Source organism: Oncorhynchus mykiss, chromosome 30 (assembly GCF_013265735.2).
Source record: "Oncorhynchus mykiss isolate Arlee chromosome 30, USDA_OmykA_1.1, whole genome shotgun sequence".
NCBI classification, from domain to species: Eukaryota; Metazoa; Chordata; class Actinopteri; order Salmoniformes; family Salmonidae; genus Oncorhynchus; species Oncorhynchus mykiss.
Window position 1 is genome coordinate 12,359,958 of NC_050570.1, and position 22,859 is coordinate 12,382,816.

At 42.4% G+C, this 22,859-nt stretch overlaps 1 protein-coding gene across 9 annotated transcripts in view; it reads left to right on the forward strand.

The window, feature by feature from the left end:
- Positions 1–22,859, forward strand: part of pot1 (protection of telomeres 1 homolog) — a 48,767-nt gene that overhangs the window by 6,921 nt on the left and 18,987 nt on the right. For 3 of the 9 annotated variants that reach the window (XR_005040859.1, XM_021598823.2, XM_021598827.2), the window contains exons 2-8: positions 12,253–12,448; positions 13,562–13,695; positions 14,031–14,103; positions 15,154–15,254; positions 17,051–17,158; positions 17,267–17,335; positions 17,707–17,833. Coding sequence is in view for 8 of the 9 variants with exons in the window: in XM_021598823.2 (XP_021454498.2) it covers positions 13,576–13,695; positions 14,031–14,103; positions 15,154–15,254; positions 17,051–17,158; positions 17,267–17,335; positions 17,707–17,833 (598 nt within the window). In the remaining variant the exon portion in view is untranslated. Of the gene's footprint in view, positions 1–11,366; positions 11,445–12,252; positions 12,449–13,561; positions 13,696–14,030; positions 14,104–15,153; positions 15,255–17,050; positions 17,159–17,266; positions 17,336–17,706; positions 17,834–22,859 lie in introns of those variants that run through there. The other 6 variants (XM_021598824.2, XM_021598826.2, XM_021598825.2 and 3 more) reach the window with 6 other exon arrangements.

A 22,859-nucleotide genomic window follows, 5' to 3' on the forward strand; every position in this document is an offset into this window, starting at 1 on the left:
GCTGGTGCCAACATTCGCTCAGTCAGATTGCTCTATCAAATCATAGACTTAATTATACATAATAACACATAGAAATACAAGCCTTAGGTCATTAATATGGTCGAATCCGGAAACTATCATTTCGAAAACAAAACGTTTATTCTTTCAGTGAAATACGGAATGGTTCCGTATTTTATCTAACGGATGGCATCCCTAAGTCTAAATATTACGTAAAATTCTGGTAAATTAGTTCGCAATGAGCCAGGCGGCCCAAACTGTTGCATATACCCTGACTCTGTGTACAATGAACGCAAGAGAAGTGACACAATTTCACCTGGTTAATATTGCCTGCTAACCTTTCTTTTAGCTAAATATGCAGGTTTAAAAATATATACTTCTATGTATTGATTTTAAGAAAGGCATTCATGTTTATGGTTAGGTACACATTGGAGCAACGACAGTCCTTTTTCGCAAATAGTTCAATGTTGGTTTCATCAGACCAGAGAATCTTCTTTCTCATGGTCTGAGAGTCTTTAGGTGCCTTTTGGCAAACTCCAATCGGGCTGTCGTGCCTTTTACTGAGGAGTGGCTTCCGTCTGGCCACTTTACCATAAAGGCCTGATTGGTGGAGTGCTGCAGAGATGTTTGTCCTTCTGAAAGGTTCTCCCATCTCCACAGAGGAACTCTGGAGCTCTGTCAGAGTGACCATCAGGTTCTTGGTCACCTCCTCAACCAAGGCCCTTCTCCCCAATTGCTCAGTTTGGCTGGGCGGCCAGCTCTAGGAAGAGTCTTGGTGGTTCCAAACTTCTTCCATTTAAGAATGATGTGGGCCACTGTGTTCTTGGGGACCTCCAATGCTGCAGAAATGTTATGGTACCCTTCACCAGGTCTGTGCCTCGACACAATCCTGTCTCAGAGCTCTACGGACAATTCCTTCAACCTCTTGCCTTGGTTTTTGCACTGACATGCACTGTCAACTGTGGGACCTTTTTATATAGACAGGTGTGTGCCTTTCCATATCATGCCCAATCAATTGAATTCACCACAGGTGGAGTCCAAGTTGTAGAAACATCTTAAGAATGATCAATGGAAACACAATGCACCTGACCTCAATTTAGTCTCATTGCAAAGGGGCTGAATACTTAGTGGGGCAAAAAGTATTTAGTCAGCCACCAATTGTGCAAGTTCTCCCACTTAAAATGATGAGAGGCCTGTAATTTTCATCATAGGTACACTTCAACTATGACAGACAAAATGACGAAAGAAATCCAGAAAATCACATTGTAGGATTTTTAATGAATTTATTTACAAATTATGGTGGAAAATAAGTATTTGGTCAATAACAAAAGTTTATCTCAATACTTTGTTATATACCCTTTGTTGGCAATGACAGAGGTCAAACGTTCTCTGTAAGTCTTAAAGGTTTTCACACACTGTTGCTGCTATTTTGGCCCATTCCTCCATGCAGATCTCCTCTAGAGCAGTGATGTTTTGGGGCTGTTGCTGGGCAACACAGACTTTCAACTCCCTCCAAAGATTTTCTATGGGGTTGAGATCTGGAGACTGGCTAGGCCACTCCAGGACCATAAAATGCTTCTTACGAAGCCACTCCTTCGTTGCCCGGGCAGTGTGTTTGGGATCATTGTCATGCTGAAAGACCCAGCCACATTTCATCTTCAATGCCCTTGCTGATGGAAGGAGGTTTTCACTCAAAATCTCACGATACATAGCCCCATTCATTCTTTCCTTTACACGGATCAGTCGTCCTGGTCCCTTTGCAGAAACAGCCCACCCCCATGCTTCACAGTAGGTATGGTGTTCTTTGGATGCAACTCAGCATTCTTTGTCCTCCAAACACGACGAGTTGAGTTTTTACCAAAAATTTATATTTTGGTTTCATCTGACCATGTGACATTCTCCCAATCTTCTTCTGGATCATCCAAATGCTCTCTAGCAAACTTCAGACGGGCCTGGACATGTACTGGCTTAAGCAGGGGGACACGTCTGGCACTGCAGGATTTGAGTCCCTGGCGGCGTAGTGTGTTACTGATGGTAGGCTTTGTTACTTTGGTCCCAGCTCTCTGCAGGTCATTCACTAGGTCCCCCCGTGTGCTTCTGGGATTTTTGCTCACCATTCTTGTGATCATTTTGACCCCACGGGGTGAGATCCTGCGTGGAGCCCCAGATCAAAGGAGATTATCAGTGGTCTTGTATGTCTTCTATTTCCTAATAATTGCTCCCACAGTTGATTTCTTCAGACCAAGCTGCTTACCTATTGCAGATTCAGTCTTCCCAGCCTGGTGCAGGTCTACAATTTTGTTTCTGGTGTCCTTTGACAGCTCTTTGGTCTTGGCCATAGTGGAGTTTGGAGTGTGACTGTTTGAGGTTGTGGACAGGTGTCTTATACTGATAACAAGTTCAAACAGGTGCCATTAATACAGGGAACGAGTGGAGGACAGAGGAGCCTCTTAAAGAAGAAGTTACAGGTCTGTGAGAGCCAGAAATCTTGCTTGTTTGTAGGTGACCAAATACTTATTTTTCACCATAATTTGCAAATAAATTCATTAAAAATCCTACAATGTGATTTTCTGGATTTTTTTTCTCATTTTGTCTGTCATAGTTGAAGTGTACCCATGATGAAAATTACAGGCCTCATCTTTTTAAGTAGGAGAACTTGCACAATTGGTGGCTGACTAAATACTTTTTTGCCCCACTGTATATGAATAAGGTATTTCTGTTTTTTACTTATAATAAATTAGCAGATTTGTCTAAAAACCTGTTTTTGCTATGTCTTTATGGGGTATTGTGTGTCGATTCCCGGAAAACAATAAATATTTAATCTATTTTAGAATAAGGCTCTAACGTGAAAATGTCAAGGGGTCTGAATTCTTTCCGAATGCACTGTTAAAACTAGAGAAATGTATATAGGAGGAAAATACATACTTTACATAGACTATTAAATATGGAATAAAGATGATGATGATGACGAGAGGATGCAAAACTGCTCTCTGTAATTCATGAAAGAAAATAAACAGATGTTTTTTAAAGATGGTCTTGTGTTTTCTGTCTGCTACCAATTCTTCCTTTGTGTCCATTTGAAAGGGATTGACCCAGAAGCAAATACCTGGGCCTTAACGGCAAGTGTTTGTGCTAAGATGGTCGCCTAAGTCACAACAGGTGCACAGAAGAGGAATAAGCTCCATTTGAAGGAAGAAGAGCAGAGATACAAATGCCTTTGCAGTCTGCTGTGAAACCTCAAAAGAAGACTGCAGATAAGGAGAGAAAGATGGCAAAGACGACATTCTGGAAGAACCCTGTCCCATCACACTTCTTACATAAACAGCATAACAGCTGCAGCATCTCTGTCGGAGCCATAATTCCCCATGCACTGTAGAGATACAGGAACACAAAGCTTCCCTTGGCAGTGGGTATCGTTAGATTTGGACAAGCCCTTTTGAAGACCTATTTCGGTAGCCCCATTCTGTAAGCCTTTATCAAAACCAGATTATGGAAATGTGGAGCAAGCGAAGGGTCCTCCCTTCATCCGCAACAGTTTGTTTGACATGTAGCGACGCTTTGTCAGCATTGCCCTGGAGGCATCACTGAATACAGATGTCGCTCTTTGTTTTTTTTTCTCTATGCTTTTCCTCAATCCCACATTTACACTCTCTGCAGCAGCAAGACATTTGGTACGGCATATTATTTACATGTTCGTCGTGAATCCCTCACTGGCAAGATTTGTGGAATCAAGCCGATTTGCACAGGCCTTTTTTCTCTATGCTTTTCCTCAATCCCACATTTACACTCTCTGCAGCAGCAAGACATTTGGTACGGCATATTATTTACATGTTCGTCGTGAATCCCTCACTGGCAAGATTTGTGGAATCAAGCCGATTTGCACAGGCCTTGGTGGATGAAAGAATTAAAACAAACAAAATCAACTGACTATTCAGCACAAATGTTAAAATATTTGGATGGTTCGGTTGAATTAACAAAACTATCTGAGCTTTCATACTGGTATCACATTACAAGTCACACTGAAAGGTGTGTAGCCTTGGCCTAATCTGTAAAATCCCAGTTCAAAGGCGTCAGAACGACACCTCAAATCCAATCCTTTAAACAAAGACGACCATTTTGTGGTTTATCTTTTTTTAGCACTTGATATAGAAATGGGTACCTTGATCTAGATTTTTTTGTTGTTGACATTTTACAGTTTACACCGATTTATTGTGAAATTTGTCAAGTTTTTCTTTTCTCTTTTGTTTGGCATTTCTGGGAGTTGTGCCTCTCTCAAACACAGCCTGGTGGGAGTTTCTCTGTGAGGCCTGTCACCTTCAAATGCCACACTCACCAAGCTGGGGATTTAAGTCAGGCAGCATAGAGACTTGGAATATCATGCCACTTGGAATATCAGCTCCTTCTGTGTTTGCGGACCCAGTAGAATGGCACCTGTGGAGTGAAAATAGAAAGGAGAATATGGACCGTCAACACTTGTTTTCAAATTGGATAGCTGGCTAATTTACCAATCTAAAAAAAAAGTGACTATGACTGACATAATGAAAGAAACTGCTGATTCACAACCACATTTCAAACTTGCACCATGTGTATTCTAACTCTCTATAGTAAGCTTTTTTGTTTGTTTTTGGATTTTTTTAAATTTATTTTATTTTACCTTTATTTAACTAGGCAAGTCAGTTAGGAACAAATTCTTATTTTCAATGACGTCCTAGGAACAGTGGGTTAACTGCCTGTTCAGGGGCAGAACGACAGATTTGTACCTTGTCGGCTCGGGGGTTTGAACTTGCAACCTTCCGGTTACTAGTCCAACGCTCTAACCACTAGGCTACCCTGCCGCCCCATGGCATCTCATACAGTATCTTCTACTATGACACTCCCTCTACGGATGTTGACTGAGTTAGAAACCCTTCCTATGCTGTCCTGCAGAATTAGCAGTGAACGGACCGACTCATCATTGCCACCTCAGTCTGTCCCCAGCCCGATTTCCTCAAGGGCGTGAGGAGAGAACCAAAGGACAAGGGTCTGAGGCAGTGTCTATCTGGCTGGACAGACTGCTAGCCATCCCCCTCTCCACTCACCTGCAGAGAGTCTGACTCAGGAACAGAGTGATGCCGAGTTTTAAATTGGGTCTGTGAGAGAGTGGCCTTGGCTCCGCCAGCGCATAACTAGGCTCTCGCATGCACTCACACTCCCACTGGCAAACTGTTCCCCAGCCGATAAAAGAGCAATGGAAACACCTGCTGTACCGTTTTATCTTCTATGGGGTTTTTACTCAGCCAAAGGATACATTTTCATACACCTGCAAGAGCATAAAACTGATTAATCTGCCGTTTTTATATTCAGGAAATGAACCTTTTTGTTACAGGCTAATGTTATTGCAATTGGGGGTTGAACAGTAAGGCTTGGAGATTGCTATGATCTATCATTAAGAGGAGACTTGAGTATCATAAAGTCAAATGATAATCATTATTGTTTAAATAAAATTGTCATTTAAAAAAAAGTATACCAGTTTCATTTAAGGACCAACAAATTGACAGCTGTGCCATACAGATGGCAAAATAATTGGGAAGAGATTTTCAATATACCGATTCCATGGAACATGGTTTATGAAGTGACACACCAAACGACGCAGGATTCAAAACTTAGTGTTTTATTTCTTATACTAAAGGGTAGGGGTGGTATACAGAAGATAGGTGCTTGGATAGGGCTATCAAGAGCTACCATCAAGCGCTATGATGATACTGACTCTCATGAGGACCACCACAGGAAAGGAAGACCCAGAGTTCATTAGAGTTACCAGCCTCAGAAATTGCAGCCCAAATAAATGCTTCAGATTGTTTTTTTTTATTATTTTTTTTCACCTTTGTTTAACCAGGTAGGCCAGTTGAGAACAAGTTCTCATTTACAACTGCGACCTGGCCAAGATAGAGCAAAGCAGTGCGACAAAAACAACAGTTACACATGGGATAAACAAACGTATAGTCAATAACACAATAAAAAAATCTGTATACAGTGTGTGCAAATTAAGTAAGGAGGTAAGGCAATAAATAGGCCAATAGTGGCGAAGTAATTACAATTTAATAATTTACACTGGAGGGATAGATGTGCAGATGTGGATGTGCAAGTAAAGATACTGGTGTGCAAAGAGCAGAAAAACAAATATGGGGATGAGGTAGGTAGTTGGTTGGATGGGCTATTTACAGATGGGCTATTTGTACAGCTGCAGCGATCGGTAAGCTGCTCTGACAGCTGGCGCGTAAAGTTAGTGAGGAAGATGTAAGTCTCCAACTTCAGTGATTTTTGCAATTCGTTCCAGTCATTGGCAGCAGAGAACTGTAAGGAAAGGCGGCCAAATATGTGTTGGCTTTGGGGATGACCGATGAAATTACCTGCTGGAGCGCGTGCTACGGGGGTGGGTGTTGCTATGGTGATCAGTGAGCTGAGATAAGGCAGGGCTTGGCGGGTGGGTTTGGCGATGAGTATGTAGTGAGGACCAGCCAACGCAGTGGTGGGTTGTATATGGGGCTTTGGTGACAAAACGGGTGGCACTGTGATAGACTGCATCCAATTTGCTGAGTAGAGTGTTGGAGGCTATTTTGTAAATGCTGAAGTCAAGGATCGGTAGGATAGTCAGTTTTACTAGGATATGTTTGGCAGCATGAGTGAAGGAGGCTTTGTTGCGAAATAGGAAGCCGATTCCAGATTTGAATTTGGATTGGAGATGCTTAATGTTAGTCTGGGAGGAGAGTTTACAGTCTAGCCAGACACCTAGGTATTTGTAGTAGAGGTCGACCGATTAATCGGAATGGCCGATTTAATTAGGGCCGATTTCAAGTTTTCATAACAATCGGAAATCTGTATTTTTGGGCGCCGATTTCCGATTTATTTAAAAATATATATTTTTTTACATTTATTTTTATACCTTTTTATTTAACAAGGCAAGTCAGTTAAGAACACATTCTTATTTTCAATGACGGCCTAGGAACTGTGGGTTAACTTCTTGATGCTACCCATCCCTTTAGCGGGATAATTGTCATCAACAACCGCTGAATTGCATAGCGCCACATTCAAATAATATTGCAAAAAATATTTATATTCATTAAATCACAAGTGCAATATAGCAAAACACTGCTTTTTGTTAATCCACCTGTCATGTCAGAAAACAAAAAACATGTCAGAAAACAACAAAAATTTCCTGTCATGAAAATATGCTTTACAGCGAAAGCAATCCAAGCGTTTGTGTGAGTTTATTGATCGCTCGACAAAACATTATGAACACCTAGCATCAAGTAGCTTGGTCACAAATCACCAAAAGCAATCAAATTAATTGTTTACCTTTGATGATCTTCGGATTTTTTCACTCACGAGACTCCCAGTTACACAATAAATGTTCCTTTTGTTCCTTAAAGATTATTTTTATGTCCAAAATACCTCCGTTTGTTTGGCGCATTATGTTCAGAAATCCACAGGAAAGAGCGGTCACGACAACACAGACAAATTCCAAATAGTATCGTAATGTCCACAGAAACATGTCAAACGTTTTTTAGAATCAATCCTCAGGTTGTTATAAAAATATATAATCAATAATATATCAACCGCAACTGTCTTTTGCAGTAGGAGAGGGAAATGGCTGCCCACACTGCAGGCACCCGGCCATACAATGACGTGATGTTATCTTTCTCACTCATTTTTCTAAAAAGCCTGAAACTATGTCTAAAGACTGTTGACACCTTGAGGAAGTGATGGGAAAAGGAATCTGATTGATATCCCTTTAAATGGAGCAACTGCAGGCTATGGAACATGGAGTTTTCAAAATAGAAGCCACATCCTGGTTTGATTTTCCTCAGGGTTTCGCCTGCAATATCAGTTCTGTTATACTCACAGACAATATTTTGACAGTTTTGGAAACTTTAGTGTTTTCTATCCTAATCTGTCAATTATATGCATATTCTAGCATCTGGTCCTGAGAAATAGGCCGTTTACTTTGGGAACGTTATTTTTCCAAACATAAAAATAGTGCCCCCTAGCTTCAAGAGTTAACTGCTTTGTTCAGGGCCTGAACGACAGATTTTCACCTTGTCAGCTCAGGGGTTCCAATCTTGCAACCGCACAGTTAACTAGTCCAACGCTCTAACCATTGCACTACACATGTAGCCTGCCTGTTACGCGAATGCAGTAGAAGCCAAAGTAAATTGCTAGCTAGCATTAAACTTATCTTATAAAAAACAATCAATCATAATCACTAGTTATAACTACTAATCCAGTTTAGCAGGCAATATTAACCAGGTGAAATGGTGTCAAATCAAATTTATTTATATAGCCCTTCGTACATCAGCTGATATCTCAAAGTGCTGTACAGAAACCCAGCCTAAAACCCCAAACAGCAAGCAATGCAGGTGTAGAAGCACGGTGGCTAGGAAAAACTCCCTAGAAAGGCCAAAACCTAGGAAGAAACCTAGAGAGGAACCAGGCTATGTGGGGTGGCCAGTCCTCTTCTGGCTGTGCCGGGTGGAGATTATAACAGAACATGGCCAAGATGTTCAAATGTTCATAAATGACCAGCATGGTCCAATAATAATAAGGCAGAATAGTTGAAACTGGAGCAGCAGCACAGTCAGGTGGACTGGGGACAGCAAGGAGTCATCATGTCAGGTATTCCTGGGGCATGGTCCTAGGGCTCAGGTCCTCCGAGCGAGAGAAAGAAAGAGAGAATTAGTGTCATTTCTCTTGAGTTCATTGCACGCAGAGTCAGGGTATATAGTTTGGGCTGCCTGGCTCATTGCGAACTAATTTGCCTGAATTTTACATAATTATGACATACATTGAAGGTTGTGTAACAAGAATATTTAGACTTAGGGATGCCACCCGTTAGATAAAATACCGAACGGTTCCGTATTTCACTGAAATAATAAACGTTTTGTTTTCGAAATGATAGTTTCCGGATTCGATCATATTACTGACCAAAGGCTCGTATTTCTGTGTGTTATTATGTTATAATTAAGTCTGATTTGATAGAGCAGTCTGACTGAGCAGCAGCAGGCCCGTAATCATTCATTCAAACAGCACTTTCATGTGTTTTGCCAGCAGCTCTTCGCATGCACAGTGCTGTTTATGACTTCAAGCTTATCAGCCTAATGGCTGGTGTAACCAATGTGAAATGGCTAGCTAGTTAGCTGGGTGTGCGCTAATACTGTTTCAAACGTCACTCGCTTTTAGATTTGGAGTAGTTATTCCCCTTGCGCTGCAAGGGCCGCGAGTGTGGCTGTTGTCGACGTGTTCCTGGGGCGAGGAGGGGGAGGGAAGCTATACTGTTACACTGGCAATACTATAGTGCCTATAAGAACATCCAATAGTCAAAGGTATATGAAATTCAAATGGTATAGAGAGAAATAGTCCTATAAAACTATATTAACTACAACCTAAAACCTCTTACCTTGGAATATTGAAGACTCATGTTAAAAGGAACCACCAGCTTTCATATGTTCTCATGTTCTGAGCAAGGAACTTAAACGTTCGCTTTCTTACATGGCACATATTTTACATGGCACACATTTTTACATGGCACATATTAGTTTCTTCTCCAACACTTTGTTTTTGCATTATTTAAACCAAATTGAACATGTTTCATTGTTTATTTGAGACTAAATTGATTTTATAGATGTTTTATATTAAGTTAAAATAAGTGTTAATTCAGTACTGTTGTATTTGTCATTATTACAAATAAAAAAAATGTCCGATTAATCGGTATCGGCTTTTTTGGTCCTCCAATAATCGCTATCGGTATCGGCGTTGAAAAGTCATAATCGGTTGACCTCTAGTGCAGAGCTGTTGGCCGGGATTTGGTTAGCCAGGTGGAAAGCATGGCCAGCCATAGAAAAATGCTTATTCAAATTATCGTGGATTTATCAGTGGTGACAGTGTTTCCTAGTCTCAATGCAGTGGTCAGCTGGGAGGAGGTACTCTTATTCTCCATAGACTTTAGTTTCCCTAAACCTTTTGGAATTAGTGCTTTCTGTTTGAAAAGCTAGCCTTTGCTTTCGCAAGTGACTGTGTGTATTTGTTCCTGGTATGGATTCCCTGAAAAGTTGCATATCGCGGGGACTATTCAAAGCTAGTGTAGTGCGCCACATGGTGTTTTTGTGCTGGTCAAGAGCAGTCAAGTCTTGAGTGAACCAAGGGCTATATCTGATCTTAGTTCTGCAATTTTTTGAATAGGGCATGCTTATTTAAGATGGTGAGGAGAGCACTTTTAAAGAACAACCAGGCATCCTCTACTGATGGGAGGAGGTCGATATCCTTCCAGGATACCCGGGCCAGGTCGATTAGAAAGGCCTGCTCGCAGAAGTGATTCGGGGAGCTCTTGACAGTGATGAGCGGTGGTCGTTTGACTGCAGACCAATAACGGACGCAGGCATGAGGCAATGATCGCTGAGAATCCTTGTTGAAAATAGCAGAGGTGTATTTAGAGGGCAGGTTGGTCAGGATGATATCAATGAGGGTGCCCATGTTTACTGATTTGGGGTTGGGGTTGTACCTGTTAGGTTCCTTGATAACTTGTGTGAGATTGAGGGCATCTAGTTTAGATTGTAGGACGGCCGGGGTGTTAAGCATATCCAAATTTAGGTCACTTAGCAGTATGAACTCTTATGATAGATGGGGGGGCAATCAGTTCACATATGGTGTCCAGGGCACAGCTGGGAGTTGAGTGAGGGTCTATAACAAGTGGCAACAGTGCAGGACTTATTTCTGGAGAGATGGATCTTTAAAAGTAGAAGCTCGACCTGTTTGGGCATAGACCTGGATAGTGTGACAGAACTCTGCAGTTCAAGTAACATGCAGGAGACTGCGTGAATCAGGCCTTCATGGTCTAATTGCTGCAAAGAAACCACTACTAAAAGACACCAATAAGAAGAAGACTTGCTTGGGCCTTAGACACGAGCAATGGACATTAGACCGGTGGAAATCTGTCCTTTGGTCTGATGAGTCCAAATTTGAGATTTTTTGTTCCAACCGCTGTGTCTTTGTGAGACGCAGAATAGGTGAACGGATGACCTCTGCATGTGTAGTTCCCATGGAGGAGGAGGTGGTGTGATGGTTTTGGGGGTGCTTTGCTGGTGACGCTGTCAGTGATTTATTTAGAATTCAAGGCGCACTTAACCAGTATGTCTACCACAGCATTCTGCAGCCATACACCATCACATCTGATTTGGGCTATCATTTGTTTTTCCACAGGACAATGACCCAACACACCTCCAGGCTGTGTAAGGGCTATTTGACCTAGAAGGAGAGTGATTGAGTGTGGCATCAGATGATCTGGCCTCCACAATCACCCAACGTCAACCCAATTGAGATGGTTTAGAATGAGTTGGACCACAGTGTGAAGGAAAACCAGCCAACAAGTGCTCAGTATATGTGAGAACTCGAAGACTGTTGTAAAAGCATTCCAGGTGAAGCTGGTTGAGAGAATGCCAAGAGTGTGCAAAGCTGTCAGGGCAAAGGGTGGCTACTTTGAAGAATCTCAAATATAAAATATATTTTGTTTTAGCAATTTTTTGGTTACTATATGATTCCATATGTTATTTCATAATTTTGATGTCTTCACTATTATTCTACAATGTATACTTTTTTAAGTGTATGAATGAGTAGGTATGTCCAAACTTTTGACTGGTACTGTGTGTGTGTGTGTGTGTGTGTGTATATATGTGTATGGGGGATTCAAAATGATCCAGACAGTTACATTGATAGAAGCCACAATCTACTTGCAGTATTAAAGATTATCCACCCTCTAAAAAAAAATATATATATATATATATATATATATATATATATATATATATATATATATATATATATATATATATATATATATATATATATATATATATATATTCTTGAGGCCCTTGATAAATGGCAGAGGCTGTTAGCATGTTTACGCGTTACTAATGTAGCCTAACTATTGGCCAATGATAATTGACAGCTGGGAGCTTATCCACTCTCAATATTCAGGTCTTGTTTGGGAGTGTTTAGTTCAGAAGAGCATTATGTCATGTAGTTTATGTCTAATTTGGTCCTCAATATCACTCAGTTGGTCATCCACTACAGAACACTGGAATGTACTAACCTACAAACCCATAGTAGCCAGTATTTCTCCCTCATTCTCCAGCGTTATTCAGCCATTTAAACCTCTCTATTAATCATTTGTTTGGCTGAACTTGAATTAGCCTCTTTACTTAACGAGCGCCTTGTGGTTTGAAGGAGCCAGGCAGGGCTGGGGGTTGGCGACTGAGGAACGGTTGAGGCAGCTGTCTCTCCACCGCAGGACCTAGGCCAGAGCGTCTGCCATCTCACTGGGTACAGGCTGGCACCAAGCTCCAGGGCTGTGGGTGGTATTTACAGCTGGTGCGCCTCTACCCCTCCTCAACCCCACTGTGTCGCTGCCGCTGTTCTGAGGGTAAGATGCACACGGAGAGAGCTAGGAGCCAGACTATCCTCTTTTAGTTTTACATGGAGCTGGAAAAGAATGACAGACTGTTCTAGAGAGAGTTGTGACTGAGGGATTAGAGATGAAATGGAGATGTTCTTGGTTAAGTCGGAACGTTTTTTCAAAAGTAAACAATTGACAGTTCTTAGTACAATGAGCCTCCCAGCAGGCTCACACGTTGTGCCTGTGGCTCCTCCCCCCTAGTCGAAATTCATTCTGACTGACTAAATGGTTAACTGACTGGCTGCCTCCAAGGCTGGCCACACAATGTAGCACTGTGGGAGTCGGATGCACCAGTCAAATCCCCCCAAAGCAAACAAGTACTCACACTGACAGGTAACAACCTAGCACCTGCTGGGAATGCATCTAAAACACCTCTCCTGTGTCCCTCGCTAAGGCTTTTGTGATATGCCAGCAGCATACCACCCTGCTTCCTACTGCTGGCTTGCCTCTGAAGCTAAGCAGGGTTCGTCCTGGTTGGTCCCTTGATGGGGGTGACCAGATGTTGCCTGAAGGGGTGTTGAGGGCCAGTAGGAGGCACTCTTTCCTCTGGTCTAAAATAAAAATATCCAAATGCCCCAGGGCAGTGATGTCCTGACTCTCTTTAGTTACTAAATATCCCATTGCACTTGTTAACCCTGGCTAAATTCCCAATCTGGCCCTCATACCATCATGGCCAATTGGCTCATTTGTCTATCCTGTAACTGTTCCCCATGTCGTTGCTGTAAATGAGAATGTGTTCTCAGTCAACTGCCTGGGGGAAATAAACATACACCTTTTTGCTTGTTGATGAGTCAGTTGTATTTTGAAGTTTAGTCATTTCATTGTTGGCCTATTTATTTTTTTTTGAACAGATGTCTGTTATTTCTGTGACAATAGGCTACATAGTGTATAGCTAGCCCAGCTGTTAAGAGTGTTGGGCCAGTAACCGAGAGGTTGTTTGTTCACCTAGTCGGCTCAGGGATTCGAACCATCTGTTTATGTGCCCTTGAGCAAGGCGCTTAACCCTAATTGCTCCTGTAAGTAGCTCTGGATAAGAGCATCTGCTAATTGACTAAAATGTAAATGTATGTTTTTCATCAGGTATTCTTGATGTAATGCCTGTCCTTGTGGTCAAGGACGGGCCCGGTCCCGGCACCCAGGTTCCCTCTCAACTCCAGAGGATCCCCATTCCACTCCTCAGCCCTACCTCAGACTGCACTGGCAAGACTGTGAAGGTGTGTCTCGGTCAGGTCAAACCCTTCCGCTACGCTTCGTTTCTTATATCTCCATAAATCCCCCTCTTCTCCATTTCCTGCATTCTCGCTCCTGTCCTCCACTGCCTGCTTTTCTGTTTCACTCTCCTTTCTCTGTCTATTTATCCATGTTCCTCTCTCCACAGTTTATTTATTTACCTTCTTTCAAGGTAGATGGCAGATGATTGTAAAGCAGACAAAGCAATTAACAACAAATTTCCGTATAAGGGAGTTATGTGCTAATTGGCTTGTGGACTTGACCGATTTGACATGTTTTACCATTCATCTAAAGTTGTATTTTTCTGCTATTCTGCCAGGGGAGAGTAGTTCACAAAGGGCCATTGGTATCCATGGGAGAAGACAACTATGTCCTGAAGACTGTGATTCAAGGTATTGTATATGAGAAAACATTTAGGCCCAGAAGGATGTAGGCCTATACAATGAAGGAGTGACTGCCCAATCATGCATTGGTGGAATTTCCTTGGAGGGCATGTAGCTGGCTGTGTTAGATCTCAGCTGGCTCGATTGTCTCACTCCCACTGTAAGCCGTTCAGCTGGAATGGATCTCAATAGGATTGTTGAAAAAGGCCATTTCTTCTTTGTTGTGTCGTCCATGCTACATATATCCCTCTGCATTATGATTAGCATTCATACAGCAGCACTGCTTATTCAGAGAGAGTTATCTCGCTTGTTAATACAGTACTTCAAACCCATTTGAAATATGCCTTGTTTCCTTGTCTTGTGTAATAATTGTATTACCACAGCAATTGTCAGTCGTGACAGAATGATCAGTGCTATTTTTTGATAATGTTTTTCACTTTGTGTTCTTCTGCTGACATTTACACAACCCAGAGCGGTTGGAATTATAGGGAAGTGCTAATTGTCTTAGTAGTGTACAGAGCATTTCAGAGATGCTGATTGCATTGTCCCTTTTAGAGCAACTTTTTCACTCAGGCCCCCCTTCCAGCACTGGGGAACATCCCTCCCCCCTCGCATGCCACGTCTATTTCTATAGGCACTGTTCATGACACAAACTGTTCACACCCCTCTTGTTGGTGGAGAGAATATGTTGCAGGTTTAAAGCTTATTTCCTGCAATTCTATACATTTTGCCATGTCCAATGTGTGTTCATGTGATGTTTGAGTGACCCAAACATTACTACAAAATCTATGGGCTGAAAAACATTAGCTGACATGGGCTAGTTGAGTTATAGCTCTCTAAGATATGCAATGACTGACAGGAAAACGGATTGCCCTCTATCCAATTTTGAACTTGCACCTTGTGTGGAGTTGGGTGACATTTAATTGAACTGTAGCCCTAATAATAGAATACCCTTAAAGCTGTACAGGCTCAGATATTTTCTGAATATGTCTTGCATCTGTCAAATTTGCTGCGTGTGTAAACTATCTTCTGCTTAAGAGTTGTCTCTGCCTCCGTCAGAAGTAGACTCCCAACAGAACATGTCCCTGGAACACTCATCCATCAATATCATCCTGTTTGGTGTGCTGGCGAAGGACTACTCCGAATCCGTCAGTCAAGGGGTAGGTCTCTGACCATTCCCTATAGGATCTCAAACACAGTGTAATAATGGCCCTGATTTGTACTTACTCAGGAAGTGGCCACAAAAATCTTCATTGGAATGTAATGGACGTTAATGGTGTAGGTGGCTGTGTTATCTGACAGAATATAACGCTGAATTTTGTAATATTGTAACTGCATGCTTATCCTCAGTTCCAAATTGTAACTGCATGTTTATCCTCAGTTCCATATTGTAACTGCATGCTTATCCTCAGTTCCAAATTGTAACTGCATGTTTATCCTCAGTTCCATATTGTAACTGCATGTTTATCCTCAGTTCCATATTGTAACTGCATGTTTATCCTCAGTTCCATATTGTAACTGCATGCTTATCCTCAGTTCCATATTGTAACTGCATGCTTATCCTCAGTTCCATATTGTAACATCATGCATATCCTCAGTTCCATATTGTAACTGCATGCTTATCCTCAGTTCCAAATTGTAACTGCATGCTTATCCTCAGTTCCATATTGTAACTGCATGCTTATCCTCAGTTCCATATTGTAACTGCATGCTTATCCTCAGTTCCATATTGTAACTGCATGCTTATCCTCAGTTCCATATTGTAACTGCATGCTTATCCTCAGTTCCATATTGTAACTGCATGCTTATCCTCAGTTCCATATTGTAACTGCATGCTTATCCTCAGTTCCATATTGTAGCTGCATGCTTATCCTCAGTTCCATATTGTAGCTGCATGCTTATCCTCAGTTCCATATGGCTTTGAGGAGTGGTATAATCTTCAAAAGAGATGATAGGAGCGTTAACTGCTGATCAGAGCTCTAGTCATTGTGAGCAAAATTGCAACACTCCCAATGAGAGAGAGCATCTTCCTTGTGGAGCGAGTTCTTACGCAATTATCATCTACATTGAAGTAGATTAAGTCAACAGTTTGATCTTAAAGATGCTATTCAGAGTCTGAGGATCAGACAGACTCTTAAGTGCGAAGACATAGGGATGTTAGTCATTTTGGTTGTTTATGTCCTCTAGTCTGTATTAGTGTTGACGTCCTACATGCTCTCTCTGTAGCAGTGTTGACATGCTCTGTAACGGTGGTGACTGATCAGCAAATCTTTTTATTAACCTTGATAAAATGACACTCAAACCCAATGATAGGATTCAGGCATCCATGTCATTTAAGACCAATGCACAGACAAAGTTGAATGAGCTGAGCGATGCACCAGTGTTAGACATGGCTGACCTATTGTCTCAGAACATCCCTGGGAGGAGAAGAATCATCACATTCTGAGCAGACGTAGCGGGAAAAGGGATTGGCTATCGTGGCTGTAGAGTAGTCTGTCAAACAATGGTTTGTTTAATCCACTGTAACATGATTACTTTGTATATCTCCCTTCCTTTTGTCTGCTGTATGAGTTATGTCAGAGAACACTGTTAAACCATTTGGAGGACAGTCACACACTGCTCACCAAGCAAAATACAACTGGCTTATCTCTATTTTGAGTGTAGCGTATTACTCACAAGCCTGTATTTCTTACCACAACATCTGCTATATTAAACGGTCTGTGCTATCCTTGGGACTTCCCTACCCCATTCAATTGTAAATGGTTGGTTAGGGTAAGAGTTAGGTTAGGGACATCCCAAGTATCCCAGATAAGTTTAATATAGGTCAATGCTATTTTACATCGTTTATTATTATTGTTTTAATATTTGGGGGTGGGGGGGGGGGGGCAGTGCTATCTCGCCTCTCACCACACCACATAACTCTCTCTGTCTCTGTTGCATGCGTTTGTTCACCAAGGACATGCTGCTGGTGACTGGCTTCTCTGTGGGCAATTCTCCCACAGCTCAAAAGGACAAGCTCCATGCCTGTAACCTGCAGCTAGCTGGAGATGATGCCTGGATGTATGTGAGTACATGTTTAGGGAGGGATTCCTACGGTGGTTGTTAATTATAGGGAGGGTTTAAATAAAATGTGACCCTTTAGTTTTCTGAAATGTTTTTCTCTGTGTCCTAGGTGTGGCCATCTACTGTAAGCCTGAGAGCATCTGTACCCCGCAAAATAACCTCTCCAGCCAGCACTGAGGTCAGTCTGTGAACTCATTAGCTCAAAGACCTTGGTTTTATGGGGGCTGTCAGATGCCGTATTGTGCCTGTCTGAAAAATCTCATGTCATCAGATGTTCATCCCAATGTGAACCTGCTTGTGTAATGGTTTGCAGGATCTTTATGGTACTGAATACATATAAAATAGCTGGCCTTTGGCCCTTCTACTGAAATCACTCTTACTGATCCCAAAACAACTTTACTCTGTCCAATCGATCAATTTAGAGACTGATTATATCCAGTCTCTACAACTGACTGTTGTTCTCTCGGAAGTCATTTACAAATAGACATTCTCTCTTTACTTAAATTGTTGTCCGATCCTGAATGGTAATGCAGTAGTCTTTGTCTTCAGGTCACTAAGGCAGTGAAGGTGGTTAAGTACACCTACGTCCCACTGAGCGACCTGAAGCCTGGTGTAGTGGTGAATGTCTACGCTGTGGTCACCTTCTTCAAGCAGCCATTCCGGACCAAGGGGACAGGTAGGTCAACCTGCCCTGCAAATGCACTAACATGGTATAGACAAATATGGTGATATTCCACCAGCCCCATGTTGAGCTCAGTTCAAGGTGTTGGCTCTGTGCTAAGATACTCTACAGGCAGAAATGGACACACTTCCTACTCAGCAAAGCACTTTGAAGTCCATATTCAACTAACAGGCTGGTTGCTATGACTACTGGACCCCCTGACTTGCTGCTGCGAGATAATAAGGGGTTTGTTGGTGTGTCTAGGTGGTGTCATCCAGGGTAGGTTGGGTAGTGGTTACTGTACTGTGATCTCATTAAACAAGCATTTGTAGAGGCGTAGGGTTTGGTGGGCGGGGGAGGTGAGGTGGAGGCTGGCAATGGGAAAAAGAGGACCTCTCTCTGCACCCTCTCTCTAAGCACCTAACATCACAGGGTACATATGAGTCCTTGCGGTGTTGCTTAGCCCTTCGACTCGTGACCTTTGACTTGGAAGTGCTGCGACTGCCTTTTTAACTGGTCTGCCCTTGCCGGGAGTCAGGCAGTGTGGCGAGGTTTGTTCACACAGAGGAAGAAAAAACCTTGCTGCAGAAGGGCACGCAGAGTGGTTGTCCGGGGTAAGGGAACCTCGCTCTTTTGCTGTTATACGAACATACTCTGTCCTATCCTGTCCTCATAGCACCTATTCTGACTCCTATCTTGTTCTCCTCTCTTCCTCTTCTCCTCTTTTCTTCTCCTTATCTCCCCCTCTCATATCCACCTAATATTCTTAATCTCTAGCTTCTCCAACTCTTTTATCACCAATGGTTTTTATTATGGTTGTCCAATAATCTCCAGAACAGAACAACCGGATGCACAACATTTACAGTGTCTGCTCTTTATTGCTACTATTCCAAACCAATTACTTTTTGTACAATACAAACACATTGTAAAAATTACAAGGTCAATTACAGCACCCTGTATTAAATCACAGTCACTGAGTCCTCGTGCGGTTAATCTCTGCCTTAACACACCCTAAGCATTGATCGAGCATTAGATCTTGTCATGCAAGCTGACATAAAGTGGTGAAAAATCAATCCTCATCCCACTCAACCAACCCTGTAGATATCTGACTTGATTTTGATGTACTGTACAATGTGCTGGGCCATCTCGTCCAATTGAATCAGTGGCCCAGAATGGAGAAGTTGGTTCTTTATTGTGTCTGGAGGGAAAACTCTGCATGAAAGATCCATTTTGAATGCAAGTGCCTGTGATGCAAATGGCAAAAAAAGCAATTATAAACAGGGTGGTTCGAGCCCTAAATGCTGACTGGCTGACAGCCGTGGGATACAGTGGCTTGCGAAAGTATTCACCCCCCCCCCATTGCATTTTTCCTATTTTGTGTCCTTACAACATGGAATTAAAATAGATTTTTGGGGGGGTTGTATCATTTGATTTAAACAACAGACTTACCACTTTAAAGATGCAATATGTTTTATTGTGAAACAAACAAGAAATTAGACAAAAAAACTGAACTTGAGCTTGCGTAACTATTCACCCCCCCCCGCCCAAAAGTCAATACTTTGTAGAGCCACCTTTTGAAGCAATTACAGCTGCAAGTCTCTTGGGGTATGTCTCTATAAGCTTGGCACATCTATCCACTGGGATTTTTGCCCATTCTTCAAGGCAAAACTGCTACAACTCCTTCAAGTTGGATGAGTTCCGCTGGGGTACAGCAATCTTTAAGTCATACCACAGATTCTCCGTTGGATTGAGGTCTGGTCTTTGACTAGGCCATTCCAAGACATTTAAAAGTTTCCCCTTAAACCACTCGAGTGTTGCTTTAGCAGTATGCTTAGGGTCATTGTCCTGCTGGAAGGTGAAAACTCCGTCCCAGTCTCAAATCTCTTGAAGACTGAAACAGGTTTCCCTCAAGAATTTCCCTGTATTTAGCGCCATCCATCATTCCTTCAATGCTGACCAGTTCCCAGTCCCTGCCAATGGACAAATACCCCCACAGCATGATGCTGCCACCACCATGCTTCACTGTTCTCCGGGTGTTTTCCGGGTGATAAGAGGTGTTGGGTTTGCGCCAGACATAGTATTTTCCTTGATGGCCAAAAAGCAACATTTTAGTCTAATCTGACCAGGGTACCTTCTTCCATATGTTTGGTGAGTCTCCTACATGCCTTTTGGTGAACACCAAATGTGTTTGCTTATTTATTTCTTTAAGCAATGGCTTTTTTCTGGCCACTCTTCCGTAAAGTCCAGCTCTGTGGAGTGTATGGCGTAAAGTGGTCCTATGGACAGACACTCCAATCTCTGCTGTGGAGCTTTTCAGCTCCTTCAGGGTTATCTTTGTTCTCTTTGTTGCCTCTGATTAATGCCCTCCTTGCCTGGTCCGTGAGTTTTGGTGGGCGGCCCTCTCTTGGCAGGTTTGTTATGGTGCCATATTCTTTCCATTTTTTAAATAATGGATTTAAGGGTGCTCTGTGTGTTTTTTTAATTTTTTATAACCCAACCCTGATCTGAACTTCTCCACAACTTTGTCCCTGACCTGTTTGGAGAGCTCCTTGGTCTTCATAGTGCAGCTTGCTTGGTGGTACCCCTTGCTTAGTGGTGTTGCAGACTCTCAGAACAGGGCCTTTCAGCACAGGTGTGTATATATACTGAGATCATGTGACAGATCATATGACACTTATATTAGACACAGGTGGACTTTTTAAAAACAAATTATGTGACTTCTGAAGGCAATTGGTTGCACCAGATCTTATTTAGGGACTTCATAGCAAAGGGGGTGATACATATTCACGCACCACTTCTGTTTTTTTTTTTTTCAGTTCACTTCACCAATTTGGACTATTTTGTGTATGTGCATTTCATGAAATAAAAATAAAAATCCATTTAAATTACAGGTTGTAATGAAACAAAATAGGAAAAACGCCACGGGAGTGAATACTTTTGCAAGGCACTGTATCACAAGTATGACAAACATGTATTTTTACTGCTCTAATTAAGTTGTTAACCAGTTTATAATAGCAATAAGGCACCTCTGGGGTTTATGGTATATGGTCAATATACCATGGCTAAGGGCTCCGCGTTGCGTCGTGCATAAGAACAGCCCTTATTAGCCATATACCACACCCTCTCGGGCCTTATAGCTTAAGTATAGTTAACTGATCTTAAGGTGGTAAAATGGGGCCTGAGCAAAGCATGTGTTAATGCTTTGAAAAGCTGTAATCTGTGTGTGATCCAACTTGTAACATTTACCATTTTAATGTGGAAGTACCTTACAAAATTATTATTCTTGTGTGGTCAGGGCTTTGCTCTGCTTATTTTCACAAGGCGTGTATATGGCAAGCACAACAGACTTGATATGCTTTGAGGAGCACAACGTTTACGAGCCAAGCCATTTATGCCTTGTTTTTGACCTGAGGGGACAGTCGGTTAGTAGTAATCTCTGAACCCCTCTTGTCTCGGGAAGTACCGTAATGAAAGAAAGAGCTCAATATTGAATGACAGTAATATGTCCATGCCTTTCCAATTCACATTTTCTTGTGCGTCTCACAAAGCCTGCAAACAGTGTACCTTGGGGTCCTTTTTGTTTGTGGGAGCCTCATACAAATAGTTCCCCCTTAAGCCAAACTGGATTGAGTAATGATTGAATAAATAAATAAATTAAACAGCAGTGTTAGTAGTACAGCATTAACTGACCATGTATTGTCATGCTACTGAATCCTAGTGGCAGCAGAAGGGAGATATTAAGAGAATCCATCAGTTGAGACACTGGTGGGGTGGCAGATGGATGAGCCCCTTACCTAGCCTGGTTGACGCCACACACTTGACTACACAGCGAAGAGAACACAGAGTTAGGTGTTAGCCAGATGACCCCTTACCACCCCTCAGCCTAGGAATCTAATGTTATTATATACAGTTTATTAGGTACACCCATCTAGTACCGGGTCTGACCCCCCTTTGCCGCCAGAAAAGCCTGAATTCTTTGGGGCATGGATTCTACAAGTCAGACATGTTCCAGATGGGTATTGGTCCATGCTGACGCGATGGCATCACGCAGTTGCTGCAGATTGGACGGCGATGCACCACCGCCACCAGCCTGTACTGTTGACACCAGGCATGATGGACTCATACTGCTTACGCCAAATCCTGACTGCCATCAGTATGACGCAAGAGGAACCGTGATTCGTCAGACAGGGTGATGTTTTTCCACTCCTCAATTGTCCAGTGTTGATCGGGTGCCCACTGGAGCCGCTTCTTCTTGTTTTTTGCTGATAGGATTGGAACCCTCTGGTAGTCTGCTACAGTAGCCCATCCATGACAAGGACCAACGAGATGTGCTTTCCGAGATGCCGTTCTGAACACTACTGTTGTACTGCTGTTATTTGTCAGTTTGTGGCCCGCCTGTTAGCTTGCACGATTCTTAACATTCTCCTTCGACCTCTCATCAACGAGCTGTTTCCGCCCACAGGACTGCTGCTGACTGTATATTTTTTGTTTGTCGTAGCATTCTCGTTAAACCCTAGACACTGTCGTGTGTGAAAAGCCCAGAAGGGTGGCCGTTTCTGAGATACTGGGTCCGGCACGCCTGGCACCAACGATCATACCACGCTCAAAGTCACTTAGAATAGGTAAAACGAGTGACCTAACGTTCAATCTAACTAACTGAATGCCTCGATGCCTGTCTGCCTGCTTTATATAGCAAGTCACGGCCACGTGACTCACTGTCTGTAGGAGCGATCCATTTTCGTGAACTGGGGTGTGTACCTAATAAAACCATCCGGTGAGTGTATTTCTTACATTGTGTACTGTTGTGTGCTGCTTTGCAGTAAACCGCATTCCAGTTCTACAATCAAATTGTCTTTGTGGGTGGACCTCTATTGCAGCATTCAATGGCCCTTGTACCCACAGACTAATTTAAATGAGCCAAATCACTTCCAATAGAGCAGTGTCTCAGCGTTCTAATCCTCGAGTACCCCCAAAAGTACACATTGTTGTAGACCCAAATAAACACACTTGATTCAAGTAGTCAAGGGTTTGATGACTAGTT